At 44.1% G+C, this 15,935-nt stretch overlaps 1 protein-coding gene across 1 annotated transcript in view; it reads right to left on the reverse strand.

The window, feature by feature from the left end:
* The window catches only part of nrxn2b (neurexin 2b), a 496,668-nt gene that overhangs the window by 8,229 nt on the left and 472,504 nt on the right, over positions 1-15,935 (reverse strand). Inside the window, exon 18 of the mRNA XM_066718736.1 lies at positions 3,444-3,522. Coding sequence (XP_066574833.1) covers positions 3,444-3,522 — 79 coding nt within the window. The remainder of the gene's footprint in view (positions 1-3,443; positions 3,523-15,935) is intronic.

Here is a 15,935-nt window from a genome sequence, read left to right on the forward strand (position 1 = left end):
AGGTTTCATTAGTCAGCACTTTGGAGTTATCGATGAGCTCAACTGGCTCTTCCTTTATTACTCTGTCAATCGCATTAGCACGTCTGACGTTGTTTGAGTATTAATGCATTCTGAGGGACCTTTACTGTATCAGGAGAAGCGAGAATTGGTAGTAACAGTCAGGCAACTCAGATTAGTTGTTGAGTGAGGAGAACTAGAGACACATTCTTCTTCTTCTTAAGTTACTTAGCAGATGCCTTCTTTACATGCTCTCTCCCTCTTTCTCTCCCATATATCTTGTGTATCTATATAGATAGATAGATAGATAGATAGATGCGCTTTTATAGGTAAGCCCAGGTTGCTGGATTCACATGCAGTTGCAAATCACCTCAATAGTCATAGATTGGTAACTATCCTCCACATTGCGCTGCAACATGATCTGCTTTTCTGTAGTTTTATTTTTCGGTACAAATGTTCCAGATGCCCTTCACGGTTAAAATCTAACCTCCGTGGGTGTGAACTGAGCAGGTCGGTCTCGCAGTCAGGGACAGAGTGGAGGACCTGGAGCTGCCTCTCTAGTGCAAGATCCTCATATATATTCTTGTGGTTCCAGTTAGGGGTTCATTAAATCAAACAGGCTACAGTTGCAGGACGGGGAGTCTAAAAGAGGCGGACAAAGTTTAATTAGTCCCACGGGACACTCCCACGCTCCACTGAGGCAGTTTTAAGATCATTAGAAGGTGTGGAGGAATACACAGATCCCAGATACCTGAGCAGAGTTCAGATTTCTTATATCCACGTCTTTTTTATTTTTTGAATTCCTGATTGAGAGATGTGATGCGCATTTCAACAAAAGCACGTTTCCACCTTGTGAGCTTTGTTTCAAAGCGCCGGCCTCTCTAATCCCCAAGGACAATTTGCTCTCCAGCAGATAATGAGAAAAATCCCCAATTTGTGGTGGCAGATCTGAGTCTGTGATTTCAAAACCCCCATGTGGGTGTGAACTTGGCGGAATACAAGAGAAGATGGGAACTAAAATGGGAAATGGCCAAAAACAACAAAGTTTTGTGTGGGGTGTTTTGAGTGTTTTTTAAGCATCCCCTTTTTCAAAGCTTATTTTGACTTCTGTCAGTGCCAGATTCTGAAACAGACGTGTATCTCAGAGGTTGAATGTAAATCGCAGAAATCCAAAGAGATTAACATTGTTTGCAGAGAAAACGCCGTCTTGCCTTAGGCCCCGACTGCACTGCATTTAAGCCGGGTTAATTCCTTTTCAACTGACCTAAAAGTGCCGAATAAGGTTTTGTATCCCTTCTTCCCGGACTGAAAACTACCTCAGAGGTGGTCTACAGTTTGATCCTAAATCAGGTCGTATCACTTAGTCCGTATTATCAGATGTGTGGACGTTGTAATACCCATTTAGATATTTAGTAAATCACCTAATATACGTAATATCACCTAATATATATAGCTGTAAATTATAACCAGACAGTGTAGAGTACGGTTTTCAAGACTGGTTTTGTAGTATGGATAAGGCCTTAGTTGTCTGTTTGCAATGTGAAGTGGGCAGACTAAAACATCATGCTGTTCCATCCATTCAGTTGCGACATTGATTGAAATCCGTATGATTTTACATCCTACAGGTGGTTTATTAATGCAATCAATAGCATAGACCATCAGTCGTTCCTTTCTTTTGTATTGAATTCCTGATTCTTGATATTCAGACTATGTTGTATGCCTTTGCAGAAAGTTACAGCCGTTCTTTGGATGGCATCTGCAAAGCAAAAATACGACAAAAGCGAAGGGGGACAAACAGGCCCAATTTCCTAGGCTGTGATGTCCGCCGACAATTAAAAGAAAAAGCTGAGAAGCAGCAGGAGTATGCAAATGGCTGCTCTCATTTTCAAAAAGGCTACATATTGTCTAACATAATTGGCGGCCCTTAATGATATTGTGGGAAAGCTAAACACCTGTCACAGCGTGTTGTTAATTACACACAATCTGTGCCGCAGTGGACTGCTAAGCTTATCTAAACAGGCATTGACTTGGCCAGCTTCATTGTTATCTGAACCCGTGTGCATCTTCGCAAACAAACTTGCACGGGCTTCTGGCACCTAAGTGATAATTGAGAAACCTGAAATTTAAACCACAAAATGCGCATCGCATGTTATTGAAAGTCACACTGCTTGACACTGGGGCTTAATAAGGAGATACAATCGGTCCCACCTACGAGGATCTTTCACCTACTTACAGCTGTGCAGTTTTGGTGCGAGATTGTATGATTACATTTAACAGCAGCACTCCCGATATACAAGTTCTGATCACTTAAGACCAATTAAAACAAACCAACACCAGAAGGTATTTATATTCAGATCTGTGTTTTCTTAGGTCTAAACCAGAACTTGCATTTGTGATCACCTGGGTTCAATTAAAATAGAACATCCCAATGTTTTTTTATGTTTTTTTTCCAGAGTTGCTGTGTAATATACCAGTTGCATCACACTACCAGATTGTACCCTGGTTTGTAATGTGTTTCAATATGACTTTGTCACCTCTTGCATATGGGAAAAGTAAATGTATCCATTTGTGCCATGCTTATGTGCTTTACGATAAGATTCATGAGATCCCTGGAGGAATCTGTTACAGGCACTTAAGACTATATTTTCCATCTGTACCTGAGATCCTCTTGTTTTCAGTGAGACAAATACCTGTGTCAATTGTATACAACACCTTTAATAATGTCGCCCCCTAGTTTTCCCCTTTCAGTTTTAATTGGGTTTCAAAGTGTGGCACACATTGAGTCAACATTATCTTAATATCTGAATTAAGGTATTTAATTCTTCAGGTCTTTTATACACTGTGGACACTGTGCATTAACTGTCCCCATCTCTGTCTCGCTCTCTCTCTTTACATACACGTGTAGCTCAAAGTGAGTCTGAGGAACAATGATTCAATCCATAGAGAACTGTAAACACCATATGGAAACCTTGGACTGCACAACTGTATAACAATGTGTGTGTGTGTGTAAAAACACACTGAAAATCTGTTCCCTTAAACTCTGGTGCAGATGTAGGTATCTTGTGACTTTATTTATATAAACGACTGAACGGACTGAATGTTATAGAGCACAGGTTGGTGGCACTGTACGGTTTTCAGAGGTGTCTGGAAGCGATGAACCATTAGAAGAGAGACGGCTTGACTCGGGACAGCGGAGTTGACCCACAGAACGGACACAGGACCAGGAGGCAGGGGCCGGCTCCCTGAAAGGGTGTAGCTCGGGTAGGAGTGTGGTCGGAGGCTGGCCAATTGTTGCTGTGCGCAGAAGAGGAGGTTGAGGAAACACACACATGGGCCAGACGGAAGGGGGACCGGGCTGGTGGGCGGGGACTTGGGTGCCGTGTCTCAGGGTATCCGGGGGGGGCCTGGCCTTACAAAGGTAGACAGAACCACACGAATGGACTCACCCGTTCCTGGCTCACACTCTTCTAGGTCCTCGTCGTCGCTGGGGCACTCCGCCGACGCGACCAGCAGGTCATCGGTGTTCTGTCAGAGAGATGCGGGAGAGGGATTAGTACCGGTCAAACTACAGGCCATAGGTTTGCCCTCAATGGGTGGAGGTCCTTCTACAAGTCAGGTGGTCTAGCAGGGTCGCATCACAGTGTGTGGATATGAGTAAATTCAGTTTATTATGGCATATCTAGTGTTTTCACCTAATTTCAGAGGATCTAAATGAGTTTAGTTGCTACTCCAGTCTCTACTGTTCTTGTAATTAATTGTAGATAGATAGATATTGAGATAGATAGAGATAGATCATATATATACACTCACCTAAAGGATTATTAGGAACACCATACTAATACTGTGTTTGACCCCCTTTCGCATTCAGATCTGCCTTAATTCTACGTGGCATTGATTCAACAAGGTGCTGAAAGCATTCTTTAGAAATGTTGGCCCATATTGATAGGATAGCATCTTGCAGTTGATGGAGATTTGTGGGATGCACATCCAGGGCACGAAGCTCCCGTTCCACCACATCCCAAAGATGCTCTATTGGGTTGAGATCTGGTGACTGTGGGGGCCAGTTTAGTGCAGTGAACTCATTGTCATGTTCAAGAAACCAATTTGAAATGATTCGACCTTTGTGACATGGTGCATTATCCTGCTGGAAGTAGCCATCAGAGGATGGGTACATGGTGGTCATAAAGGGATGGACATGGTCAGAAACAATGCTCAGGTAGGCCATGGCATTTAAACGATGCCCAATTGGCACTAAGGGGCCTAAAGTGTGCCAAGAAAACATCCCCCACACCATTACACCACCACCACCAGCCTGCACAGTGGTAACAAGGCATGATGGATCCATGTTCTCATTCTGTTTACGCCAAATTCTGACTCTACCATCTGAATGTCTCAACAGAAATCGAGACTCATCAGACCAGGCAACATTTTTCCAGTCTTCAACTGTCCAATTTTGGTGAGCTTGTGCAAATTGTAGCCTCTTTTTCCTATTTGTAGTGGAGATGAGTGGTACCCGGTGGGGTCTTCTGCTGTTGTAGCCCATCCGCCTCAAGGTTGTACGTGTTGTGGCTTCACAAATTGCTTAAATCACCTTTCTTTCCCATTCAGACATTCAGTTTGGAGTTCAGGAGATTGTCTTGACCAGGACCACACCCCTAAATGCATTGAAGCCACTGCCATGTGATTGGTTGGTTAGATAATTGCATTAATGAGAAATAAAACAGGTGTTCCTAATAATCCTTTAGGTGAATGTATATACATGTAGATAATAAATAGACATACTGAGTAATAAGACCACAAGAAAACACCTAGATCTCATATTTTGTAGCATCAGGAATATAGCTAAAAAATAAATCTGATGCCCAGATTCTCCCAAACCTGAAAAAGCTCCTGCAATCCTTAAGGGGATTAAAAACAGAGACGCACGGACCGCACATCCGGGGGCTTTTAAAACAGTCATTATCTGAAGTAAGGAAAGCAAGGAGACATATATATATTTCATGCGCCTCACTCGCTTCACGCTGAGATTCTCAACGTGTTAATTTATTAATGCGCTGTGATTAATTACAAACAGCCTCCGCCTGGGGATTTGCGGAGCTAAATCATAGGCTGCGATTCATCTCGTGTCAGGGGCGCTCAGCACATAAATGCTTGCGTCTGCACAACAAACAAACAAGCCCACCAATGGCTTCCTGTGCTGTTACAAAATCGAAGGTAATTTCTTTTTTATGGAGAGTAAAGGATAGTCAGCCTGATTGACAAATCCCTAAAGCTTTAAAGGTCTACCAAACAGTAAGAAAAAAATGTCATAAAATACATAAGCACTCAGTACTCTACTCTAGGCAGACATATTGCATAGACTTAATGAGCGATGGGGGGAGAGAGAAGGAGGGAGAGAGAGATTGGAGGGAGAGAGAGAGGGGGGGGGGGGTAGAGACCTTGGACCTTTAATGCTTAATCATTAAAATATGAGCTCCAGAACACTGTACAACAATATAACAATCAATATAACAATATTACAATATAACAATCAAACTGCACATCAGCTTAATACTAATAAGTGAATAGAGACATTCCTGTCGATACAGATGTCTGATGAATCTCACAGACAATATAATGGTTTCCATAATAATAAAAAACACTTCTCCCTGCTTGCATGACAAGCCAGTGAAGAGATCTTTACCGATTGTGTTTCACAAACCACTGCAGCAGCAGAACTGAGCTGCTTTGAAGACCAGTTTGCACGTGTGCTGTTCAGTCTTACAATGTGTTTTCCCCCGAAATACATATTTCGTGGTTCGTTGTCTGGATAGAAGCCAACATTTTGTGATGCTGTTCTCTGCCGAAAACTGACAATGGGAATGTTCCAGCACATTTTCCCTGCTCGGGGACTTTGTACATGGGGATTAACCGTGCTGTCCTTGCTCGTGTACCAGCCAGTGCACCCCCTGCTGCCTCAAACTGCTCCCCAAGTCCAGGTCAGACTCTGGCTCTTGTTGGTACCATGAATTCCAGCTGCCGGTCTTGCCACTACCACGCTCATCCCCTTACTGGGCACTTGGGTGTTAGTGCTGCAGATGCCCAGAGCTGGCACCCAAACTGGCACTTTTGATTTCCACTGGCAAGCCAATCCCCCCCTCCCCCCTAGCTGTGATGTGGCACAGCAGACACAGGAGACGCTGTCTGAAGCACCAGTGGACAGCGGATCAGGGGTAGGACAGTCTTGACAGCTGGGGTTGGAGCTGAGGGGCTGAGAGACAGAGAGGGACGGAGGCAGTGTGGGCTGGTGGTCAGTGCTGAGAGGCTGTATATCTATAGATCATCATTGTGAGAGGTATACATACACTGAGTGGCCACTTTATTAGGTACACCTCCCCTTTCCATGAGAGAGACTGCGTAGTCCGTGACAGCATCATGTGCTATTTAAAGCAGGTAGGTGGGCACCCAGGGATTGTGTTTGTGCGATTCAGAGGAAAGTGACTTTGAACGGGGCATGGTAGGTGCCAGATGCACTGGTATGAGTATGTCAGAAATAGCAACCCTGCTGGGGTTTTCACGCATGACAGTGTCACGGGTGTTTCAAGAATGGTCCACCACCGAAAATACATCCAACCAACGGCGGTGCTGTGGTCAGAAATGGATCATTGATGAAAGAGGAAGACGGAGGCTCACGTGACTTGTGCAGAGTAACAGATGGGCTAGTCAGCCAAACCGCACCCCCCGCATTGTTTTTAAATGTGGTCTGAAACCGTCAACCCCCTGCTCTCACATGTTGTTGCCGTCGCCCCCCCTGCTCTCACACGTTTTTACTGTCACTCCTGCCCCCGCTCTCACACGTTTTTACCATCACGCAACGCCCCCCTCCCCCGCTCTCACACGTTTTTACCATCACGCAACCCCCCCCTCCCCCGCTCTCACACGTTTTTATCGTCAAAGCCCCCTCCCCTCCCCCGCTCTCACATGTTTTTATCGTCACCCCCCCCCCCTTTGATAGGAGGGGGTCCTCTATCTAGGCGGCAAAGGGGTCCCTGGGTCAAGGAACATAAACATTGGGCAATGGAGGATTGGAAAAACATCGTCTGGTCTGATGAATATTGGTTCCTGCCATTTCACGCTGATGGAAGGACCAGGATATGGTAAAAAAAAAAATCCAGGGATCCGTCCTGCCAGTTGTCAACAATGCAGTCTGGCGGTGGCAGTGTGATGGTGTGGGGTCTGTTTTCATGGCACAGATTTGATCCCTTGATATGAGTAGATCAACATTTAAATGCCACAGGATAGTTGAATATCGTAGCCGAGCGTGGTCATCCCTTCATGAGTTCTTTTGCAGGACAATGCTCCATGCCACAAGGCTAGGATTGTCCAGGATTGGTTCTGGGAACATGACAGTGAATTAATCTCACTGCAGTGGCCTCCTCAGACACCAGTTCTCAACCCAATTGAGCATCAGTGGGATGAGGTGGAACGAGCTATTGGGAGTAGAGATCAACCTCAAGCCAAGATGCAGCATCTAAGTGAAGCATTGGAGTCGACAGCATTCCTGTGGCACGCTTTCAACACCTTGTTGAGTTCATGCCACCCATGAGATCAGGCTGGTCTGAAGGCAAAAGGGGGAGCAACTCGCTATGAAGTCAGTGTACCTAATAATGAGGCCACTCAGTGCAGAGTTATAGATAATGCTTTTTTTCTTTTTCCCACACATTTCAAAGCCCTTGTAAGGCAGCTTTGATAAAGTATAGAGATTAATAAAATAAAAGATGAAGCATTCTTTTACAGTGTTAATGATCAGTGAATAACTATATTAACTTACAGATTTTTTTGTCATCAGTTGTCAGTTCACAGATCAGATCATTATTATTGGGTTATTATCATTATTATTATCCCAGCTGTATTTTAGAGGCTTAAGATTTGGATTAAGATCTAGGCATTGCATTTATTTCCCAATAGATGTCTTTGTGTTCTCCTAGCAGATATTGCTAATAAACGCCATCGTATCTGTAAACATAAATCTTAATAGATACCATTCATAAATTAGCAATAATAAAAAGCTTCCTACTTGCTAAGAATTCAGTGAAAAGTAACAGAATTGTACAGTGTCCTCACTTTATGAAAGTTTAAGTTTAAGATTAGATTTTTACAATAACGCCATAAATGTGTCCATGTGCCTTGCTATTTTTCATTTCAAATTTACACAATTTCAAATGGCCCATAATGTATTTTGCCCAGCATCATAGCCTCCTTGCACCCCATTGTGTTTTTGTAGATATTGCAGTGCTCCATGATGTTGTGATATATTGCATATTTATTTTGTGCATCCTTTTAGGTGGCTTTAAATCACTGCAGCATTTGTAAAGAATGCACTTCTGAGAAATCCCAGTGAACTAGGAGCATAATATGAAGCTGGGGAGGTTCCTCAGGCTAGTTATATAAGTAGAGATGCAGACGTGTGTAGAGGATTCTTGTTGCGCAGTTGAAACGAGTTGAATTGTTCTGCGTGAAGGAAATTAGCATTTGCAAAGACAGTTGGAAATAAAACGTTCCTCTTGTTTGATTTTACCAGAGAGGTCTCTGCCTTTTCCATCTGTTCAGATCACTTCCATCCCAATCAAGCCCGGAGTCATCCACGTAGGAATATTTTTAACCCTATTATGCAAATAAATACAGATAATGGCCCCTTAAGATAACAGACCAAATAATTGCTGCCGCTGTTACTACTACTACTACTACTACTACTACTACTACTACTACTACTAATTTAGAAATTGAAATCAATTGCCATTCTGTGCATTGCTGCTCAGGCCTCCGTGTCAGACTGTTTATCAGGTGCAGCTCTGTCTCTGAGTGGATCCTGTACAGGGTGCTCTCTGATCTCGTCTGAGCGCGCTCATCAATTGAGCTGCAATCATAGTTTTTGTCTGATTGAGTTATATTCACTCTCACTCACGCTGTACCAACCCCCCCCCACACACTTCTTCCGCTCCTCTCTCGCCCTCTCTCTTTCCTTCACTCTGTCGCAGGACACTAGAGACAGTGTTTTAATCACTGACAGGCAGACTGGCTGGGAAGGCTGGGGGGGGCTCCAAAATTGAATTGGAGAGCGTCCGTCAGTGTAACACGCCTGAGTGCACTGAGCTGTGAAAATGATATATTATCTATTTAAAGGGAAGAAGGGAAAAAAGGGGAGACAAAAAAAAAATATATGATGTTCCTTTCAGAGGAAAGCGGGAAGAAAATGAGCATCGGGGGCTCTCTCAGTCGGTGACTCATAGCAAGAGCACGATGATGATTGTCACGAGACGGGGGGGCTTCATTCATACTGAAGGGAAATCTGTAACAGACGCATGTCACTGAGTACGGGGTCGTCTTTACAGCCCAGACAGACAGATTTTCTATACTGGAATATTTATCCCCAATTAGTAACTATTTTAAAAGCTATAGTATACTGTTTTACATGTTTGTTCATGGAATTGGATGCACCAATTAAGAGAGAAGTAGCTAGATCAATTGGGAACAGAATCCATCCTGGTTGAAGCCCTACACAATGAGGGCAAAACAAACTAATGTTGTGTCCAGTCCTGGTCCGGCAGAGTCCAGTTTTATACCTCACCCCCTAAATCCACAGTTTCTAATCATGGGCTAGTTTTTAATCAATGAAGTCAACCATTCAGTAAATAGCTCTCTGGTCCTTGAGGGTCTGAAGGACATGCAGGAGTTTGTTTCAAAAGTTCTCTAAATGGCAGAGACTGCAAAACTGATCAGAGTTCAATGTGTCTAAGACTTCATACATTGATCATTTTAGGGAGGACCTATTAAAACCTGCTGGATCCGGGCATAGGAATGGGCACCCCAGTCTCACCTCTTCTCTGCACTTTCTTTCATCTCTCTCTCTCCCCTTTCTATTTCCTCTCTCTCTCTCTCTCCTCTTTCTCCTCTCTCTCTCCCCTCTCTCCTCTCTATTTCCCCACTCTATTCCCTCGCTCCTCTCTATTTCCTCTCTCTCTCCCCTCTCTTCAGGGCAGGGGTGACAGAGCTGTGGCAAGCGGCCGTTCCCTCAGTGCCCCAGTCTGGGATTATCCCCGGGTGATTGAATGATATACATTCTGTAGACAGCTTATCAGATACTAAGAAGAATTGCGGCTCGGGGTATATTCTGCTATTACTGCTGTAGTTATCATTTATATGACTCGGCGCATTGCCGGCAACAGGCTCGGAGCAAGATAGAGGCAGACTTACCCCAGATAACTGCGCTGTGCTTTAGGCTCTTAAACTGCGCGTCACATACACACACACACACTACCTACACACTACCTACAATAATCCCTCCTCCAACACGGCTGTGGTGCTGAGCTATCTCATGCATTTAGAAAGAGGTGGTGGTTTGACTGGACAGGACTGAGGGACACCTGGTGTGTCTTGTAAGGTTGAATGCATGGCAGGGTAGTACAATTAGGCAGGATTATTTGATCTTTTCAGTCTTAGGTGTAAACTAGTGATTAATTAATTATGATATCTCTTAGCAAACACCCTTTTCCAGAGCGACTTACAATTGTTACACTTTAAAACATAATTTTTCCATACAGTTACCATTTTCTACAGCTGGGTTTGTACTGGGGCAATCTAGGTACAGTGTAGCTCAAGGGTACAGCAGCAGTGTCCTCCACCTGGCATTAAACCCACAAACCTCCACTACAGAGCCCAGAGCACTGCTCACACTGCTAGTAGCCTGGATGGTGTGTTTGTGTGTGTGTGTGTCTCTTACTGTCCAAGCCACTGTCCATATGTTCCATGGAATTGAGAGACAGGGCTCTGAGACTGCAGATCTGCATGTGTGTGTAAGTGTGTGCATGTGCGTGTGTGTCTGTTGTCTGTACGGGTTTGTGCATAAGTGCTTATGTGTCTGTCGCTGTGTGTGTGCATTTCCTTGTGTAGGTGGGACTCCCCGTCCTGCGAGGAGACCATGACAAAAGCTTGCGAGGAGACGTCTCTGTGTCTCAAGATCTGCACAGTTCGGTCGTGGACCCATGGAGGCTCAGCTTTTAAAACAAACCAAACAAATCAATGATTTTGCGCTCCAGTTGCCCTTCGAGACACCACACGCCTGCACTGACCTGGGGCAAACTCCAAACAGCATCCTCGGAGAGAAAAAAGCCATTTAGCTGGCTATCCCCTGCCCTGCAAGCCACAATTGAAGGATACAAAAACACAACAACACACAATAAAAACAGTTTAAAGCACAGTTTAAGTGGCATCTAGGGAATCCAAAAGGGCAATGTACAGATGCTGTATGGCGCATAATAAGACACAAGATCTCTCTTCTTTGACTTCCACAAGCTGCACTGAAACACATTTAACTGTTGTGGTGCTAATGCCAGGGGACTCGAAAACAGAGAGGGAAGCTACCGAGGTATTATATTGTTCTATTGTCAGAGGCTGACTGGCGCTTTAGATCACTAGCACACCAGCCGTCCAAGAGCTGCTAGGCCTGTTGTCTTCAATAATAAAGCCCTGATTTGTATGTTCACAAGTGCTTTCTGATTAACACCCTCAGCAATGACAGCCATGCACTCCCAACCCAGAGCTATTAGTCTGAGAGAGTAATTAGCGTGAGTCGCGTTGGATGAAACAGAGTGCCACCTCCGATTTTTGTTTGCTTGTGTTTAACAGGTTTTATTTTTCTGGCGTTCAGGTAATGAAGGGAACGAGAATCTCGAAACTCGATAACAGGGCGGCTGTTTAAGTGAAGCTGCTCTTAGCCGCAGTGTTCCTGCTCTTAGCCGCAGAGTCCTGTGGCGGCTTCTACTTCAGGCTGCCAACACAGCTTTCATGACGACGGCTGTTAACTCAATTTGGAGACGCAGAGAAATAAACCAATCGGGGGAGTCAGTAGATCAAACTGTGGGGATGGGCCCTATTGTGGTGACATAACAAGTCCCAGTGGGCAGATTAAAGAACGACTGGGGCCCGGGAGGGGTCGGGCACATCTGGGGTCCCTGGCACATGGCCAGCTAATTCTGCCTTGTTGTGCTCGAGGGTTTGCCGTGGGAGGAAGAGAGTGGTACAGTCCATCAACGGCATTGCAGCTGTCATTAAGACTGATCGCTGTGTTAACTACAGCAGGAATCTCTCACCCTGGCCCCGAGCAGCCCTGCTTCTCTTCAAGGTCAGTCTTTAACACATTCAATTTAGAAAGGCGTGGAAACTTGGAAACGTTCAGCTCCGATACAGCGATGCAGGTGGTGTATTGTTTGCTGGTGCTGTTCGATCCAGGCCTGCAGGGATCGTTGGGAACAAACACCTGAATAGTTGAACAAAGGGATTGGAATTGCTTAATTGATCAATAACGAACTAGTCTTTGCAAAATGTAGCGATTGAAAGAGTGTGTGTGCGGGGGAGGGGTATCAACATCTTAGTGAATGTGGTACCAAGACTAGAGCGTCAGTGAGATATATAAAAAATTGATGTTTATTGGATGTGTGTTGCCCTGATACTTTGGCCGCACAGGGTGTAGGTGTTGAGACATATCTATGCTATAAAACGGCCCCGGGCTGTCTGTATCATTGCAGTGGGAAAAGTGAACACAGAACACAATTGTGGATATCCCAGCTTTGACCCTGTGTTGTGTGAAGACCTCAGACTGGTGACTGAACCAGCTTAAGGCTAACGACCCCCTTCACTCAGAGAAAACAACAGCCAGACCGCCAACTGACTACCGCAATTTATTCAGGAAACTGCTTAGTGGCCTGACAGTAGATTTGCGCTGGTAATAGGCTTTTTCTCCCAGCAGCCACTGCAGTGTGACACTCAAACTCGACTGCACTGGACCATAGGACAAGACCAGATGTCAGTGATGCCCCCTGAATCTCCTCTCTGAGACAGAAAGCTCTTATCCACGGGTCTCTCCACAGGACTGATCTGTGCCTTAAATTGGCATCTCCTGCTGACCAGTAAATCTGCCGCCCGTCTGTGCCAACACAAAAAATAAAAGCTTTCCCACCATAATTTCTCCCTCCCCCTTTTCGACTGTTTTCTCCTGTTCCTAAACTTGTTGCAGCTGTGAGTTTATCCATTACATAGCCACCCCCTTCCTCACCTTCTGCTGACCTCTCCATCTCAATCCCCTTGGAAACTACGACACTCTCTCCCTCTTCTTCCGCTAAGACCCTAGCAGTCACCCTCGATCCTGCGCTCTCCTACACCCAGCACATCACCACATTGACACGCACCTGCAGATTCTTCCTGAGCAACATACGCCGAATCTGTCCCTTCCTCACCAACTACTCGACTCAGCTGCTCGTTCAGTCACTGGTCCTCTCCCGCCTGGACTACTGCAACTCCCTCCTCACCGGCCTGCCTGCTACTACTACACGCTGCTCCAGCTCATCCAGAGCTCTGCGGCTCGTCTGGTATTCTCTCTGCCACGATTCGCACACGCTACTCCACTGCTCCGCTCCCTCCACTGGCTCCCGATACCGGCACACATTCAGTTCAAGATACTGACCAATCACCTACTGCTGTCTCACCACACTGCACCGAGTTACCTTCAGACACTCGTCTCTCCATACATCCCCTCCAGACCACTGCGCTCCTCCAGTGCCAGAAGACTAACTCTGTATCTCATATACACTTGTGTACATTTGAATCTGTAAAATGTATTATGCCTTGAACTGCACTGTATTATTGCACTTTGTATTATGCTTATATTTTGTAAGCTGCCCTGGACAAGAGCGTCTGCTAAGAAATAAACAACAATAATAATAATAATAATAATAATAATAATAATAATAATAATAATAATAATAATAATAATAATAATTACAGGAAAAACTTTCATGGATTTGTTTTTAGCTGTGATCGATATTATTATTAAATCCTATACAAATAAAACAAAAAACAGATGGTATTTTCAGTGCTTCTGAGAGGAGGGGAAATGAACATTTTGAACAATTTGATTTTTTCCAACTAGTTTAATCCAGAAAGAGCATCAGCACTAAATATAGTTACACAACTTCACACAATCTTATAAAAAAAAAAAAAAAAATACTACGAGAGGGTTGTGATGCGCAGTATTGCACAAAAGTAGACAAGTGTTGCCACTGATACAGACTATTTGGATAGTGATACAATTGTCAATACAATTGGCTCTGTACGCCACCAAAATGGATCTGAAAGGAAACAATCAAGATGTGCTTTAAGTGTAGACTTTCATCTTTAAATTGAGGGTAGTTACATCAAAATTGGGTGAATGGTGTAGGATTTACACCCATTTTTATATGTGGTCCCCCAATTTTAGGGGCTCAAAAGTAATTGGACAAACTAACATAATCATGAATTAAATTGTGAGTTTCAATACTTGGTGGCAAATCCTTTGCAGTCAATAACTTCCTGAAGTCTGGAACCCATAGACATCACCAGATGCTGGGTTTCTTCCCTGGTGATGCTCTGCCAGGCCTGCACTGCAGCTGTCTTTAGTTCCTGCTTGATCTTAGGGTGTTTTGCCTTCAGTTTTGCCTTCAGCAAGTGAAATGCTGCTCAATTGGATTCAGGTCAGGTGATTGACTTGGCCATTTCAGAACATTCCACTTCTTCACCTTAATAAAGTCTTGGGTTGTTTTCACAGTAAGCTTCGGGTCATTGTCCATCTGCACTGTGAAGCGCCATCCAATGAGTTTTGAAGCATTTGGCTGAATCTGAGCAGATAATATAGCCCTAAACACTTCAGAATTCATCCTGCTGCTTTTGTCAGCAGTCACATCATCAATAAATACAAGGAACCAGTTTCCTTGGCAGCCATACATGCCCATGCCACAGCACTACCTCCACCATGAACATAAAAACATAAGAACATAAGAAGGTTTACAATTGAGAGGAGGCCATTCGACCCATCGTGCTTGTTTGGTGTCCATTAATATCTAAGTGATCCAAGGATCCTATCCAGTCTATTTTTGAATTTTCCCAAATGTTCAGCTTCTACCACATCGCTGGGGAGTTTGTTCCAGATTGTGACGACAACAAGAAGTGTCTCCTGTTTTCACTTGTTCACATTGAATTTCATCTGCCAGGTGTCGGCCCACAACTGAATGTTATCTAAGTCCCTTTGAATAGCCTGTGCTGCCGAGATTGTATCTGCTGAGCCACCTATTTTAGTATCATCTGCACATTTGACACGTTTCTAACTATTGCAGAGTCCAGATCATTAATATAGATTAGTAAAAACAAAGGCCCTAATACTGATCCCTGTGGAACTCCACTAACAACCTCACTCCAGTTAGAAGCAACTCCTCTAATCGACACCCTCTGTTTCCTATTCATCAACCAGTTCATAATCCATCTACTTACATTACCCTGAATGCCTACAGCCTCCAATTTGAGGATCAGTCTTTAGTGTGGAACCTTATCAAAAGCTTTCTGAAAATAATATCATGCTTTCATTTGAAATCATGCTTTCACGTGATCTACAGCTGCAGTTGCATGTTCAAAGAACTCTAATAGATTAGTGAGACATGATCTGCCTCATCTAAACCCATGTTGACTATCTCCAATAATATGTTTTTCATTAAGATGCTCCTCTAATTTCTGTCTAATAATGTTTTCCAACATTTTACAAGTACATGCTTCACAGATGAGGTGGTATGCTTCGGATCATGAGCAGTTCCTTCCCTTCTCCATACTCTTCTCTTCCCATCATTCTGGTACAAGTTGATCTTTGTCTCATCTGTCCATAGGATGTTGTTCCAGAACTGTACAGGGTTCTTAAGATGTTTTTTGGCAAACTCTAATCTGGCCTTCCTGTTTTTGGGACTTACCAATGGTTTACATTGTGGAAACCCTCTGTATTTACTCTGATGAAGTCTTCTCTTGATTGTTGACTTTGACACAGGTATGCCTATCTCCTGGAGGGTGTTCTTGATCTGGACAACTGTTGTGAAGGGGTTTTTCTT

The sequence above is a fragment of the Amia ocellicauda genome, chromosome 12 (assembly GCF_036373705.1).
Source record: "Amia ocellicauda isolate fAmiCal2 chromosome 12, fAmiCal2.hap1, whole genome shotgun sequence".
NCBI lineage: Eukaryota > Metazoa > Chordata > Actinopteri > Amiiformes > Amiidae > Amia > Amia ocellicauda.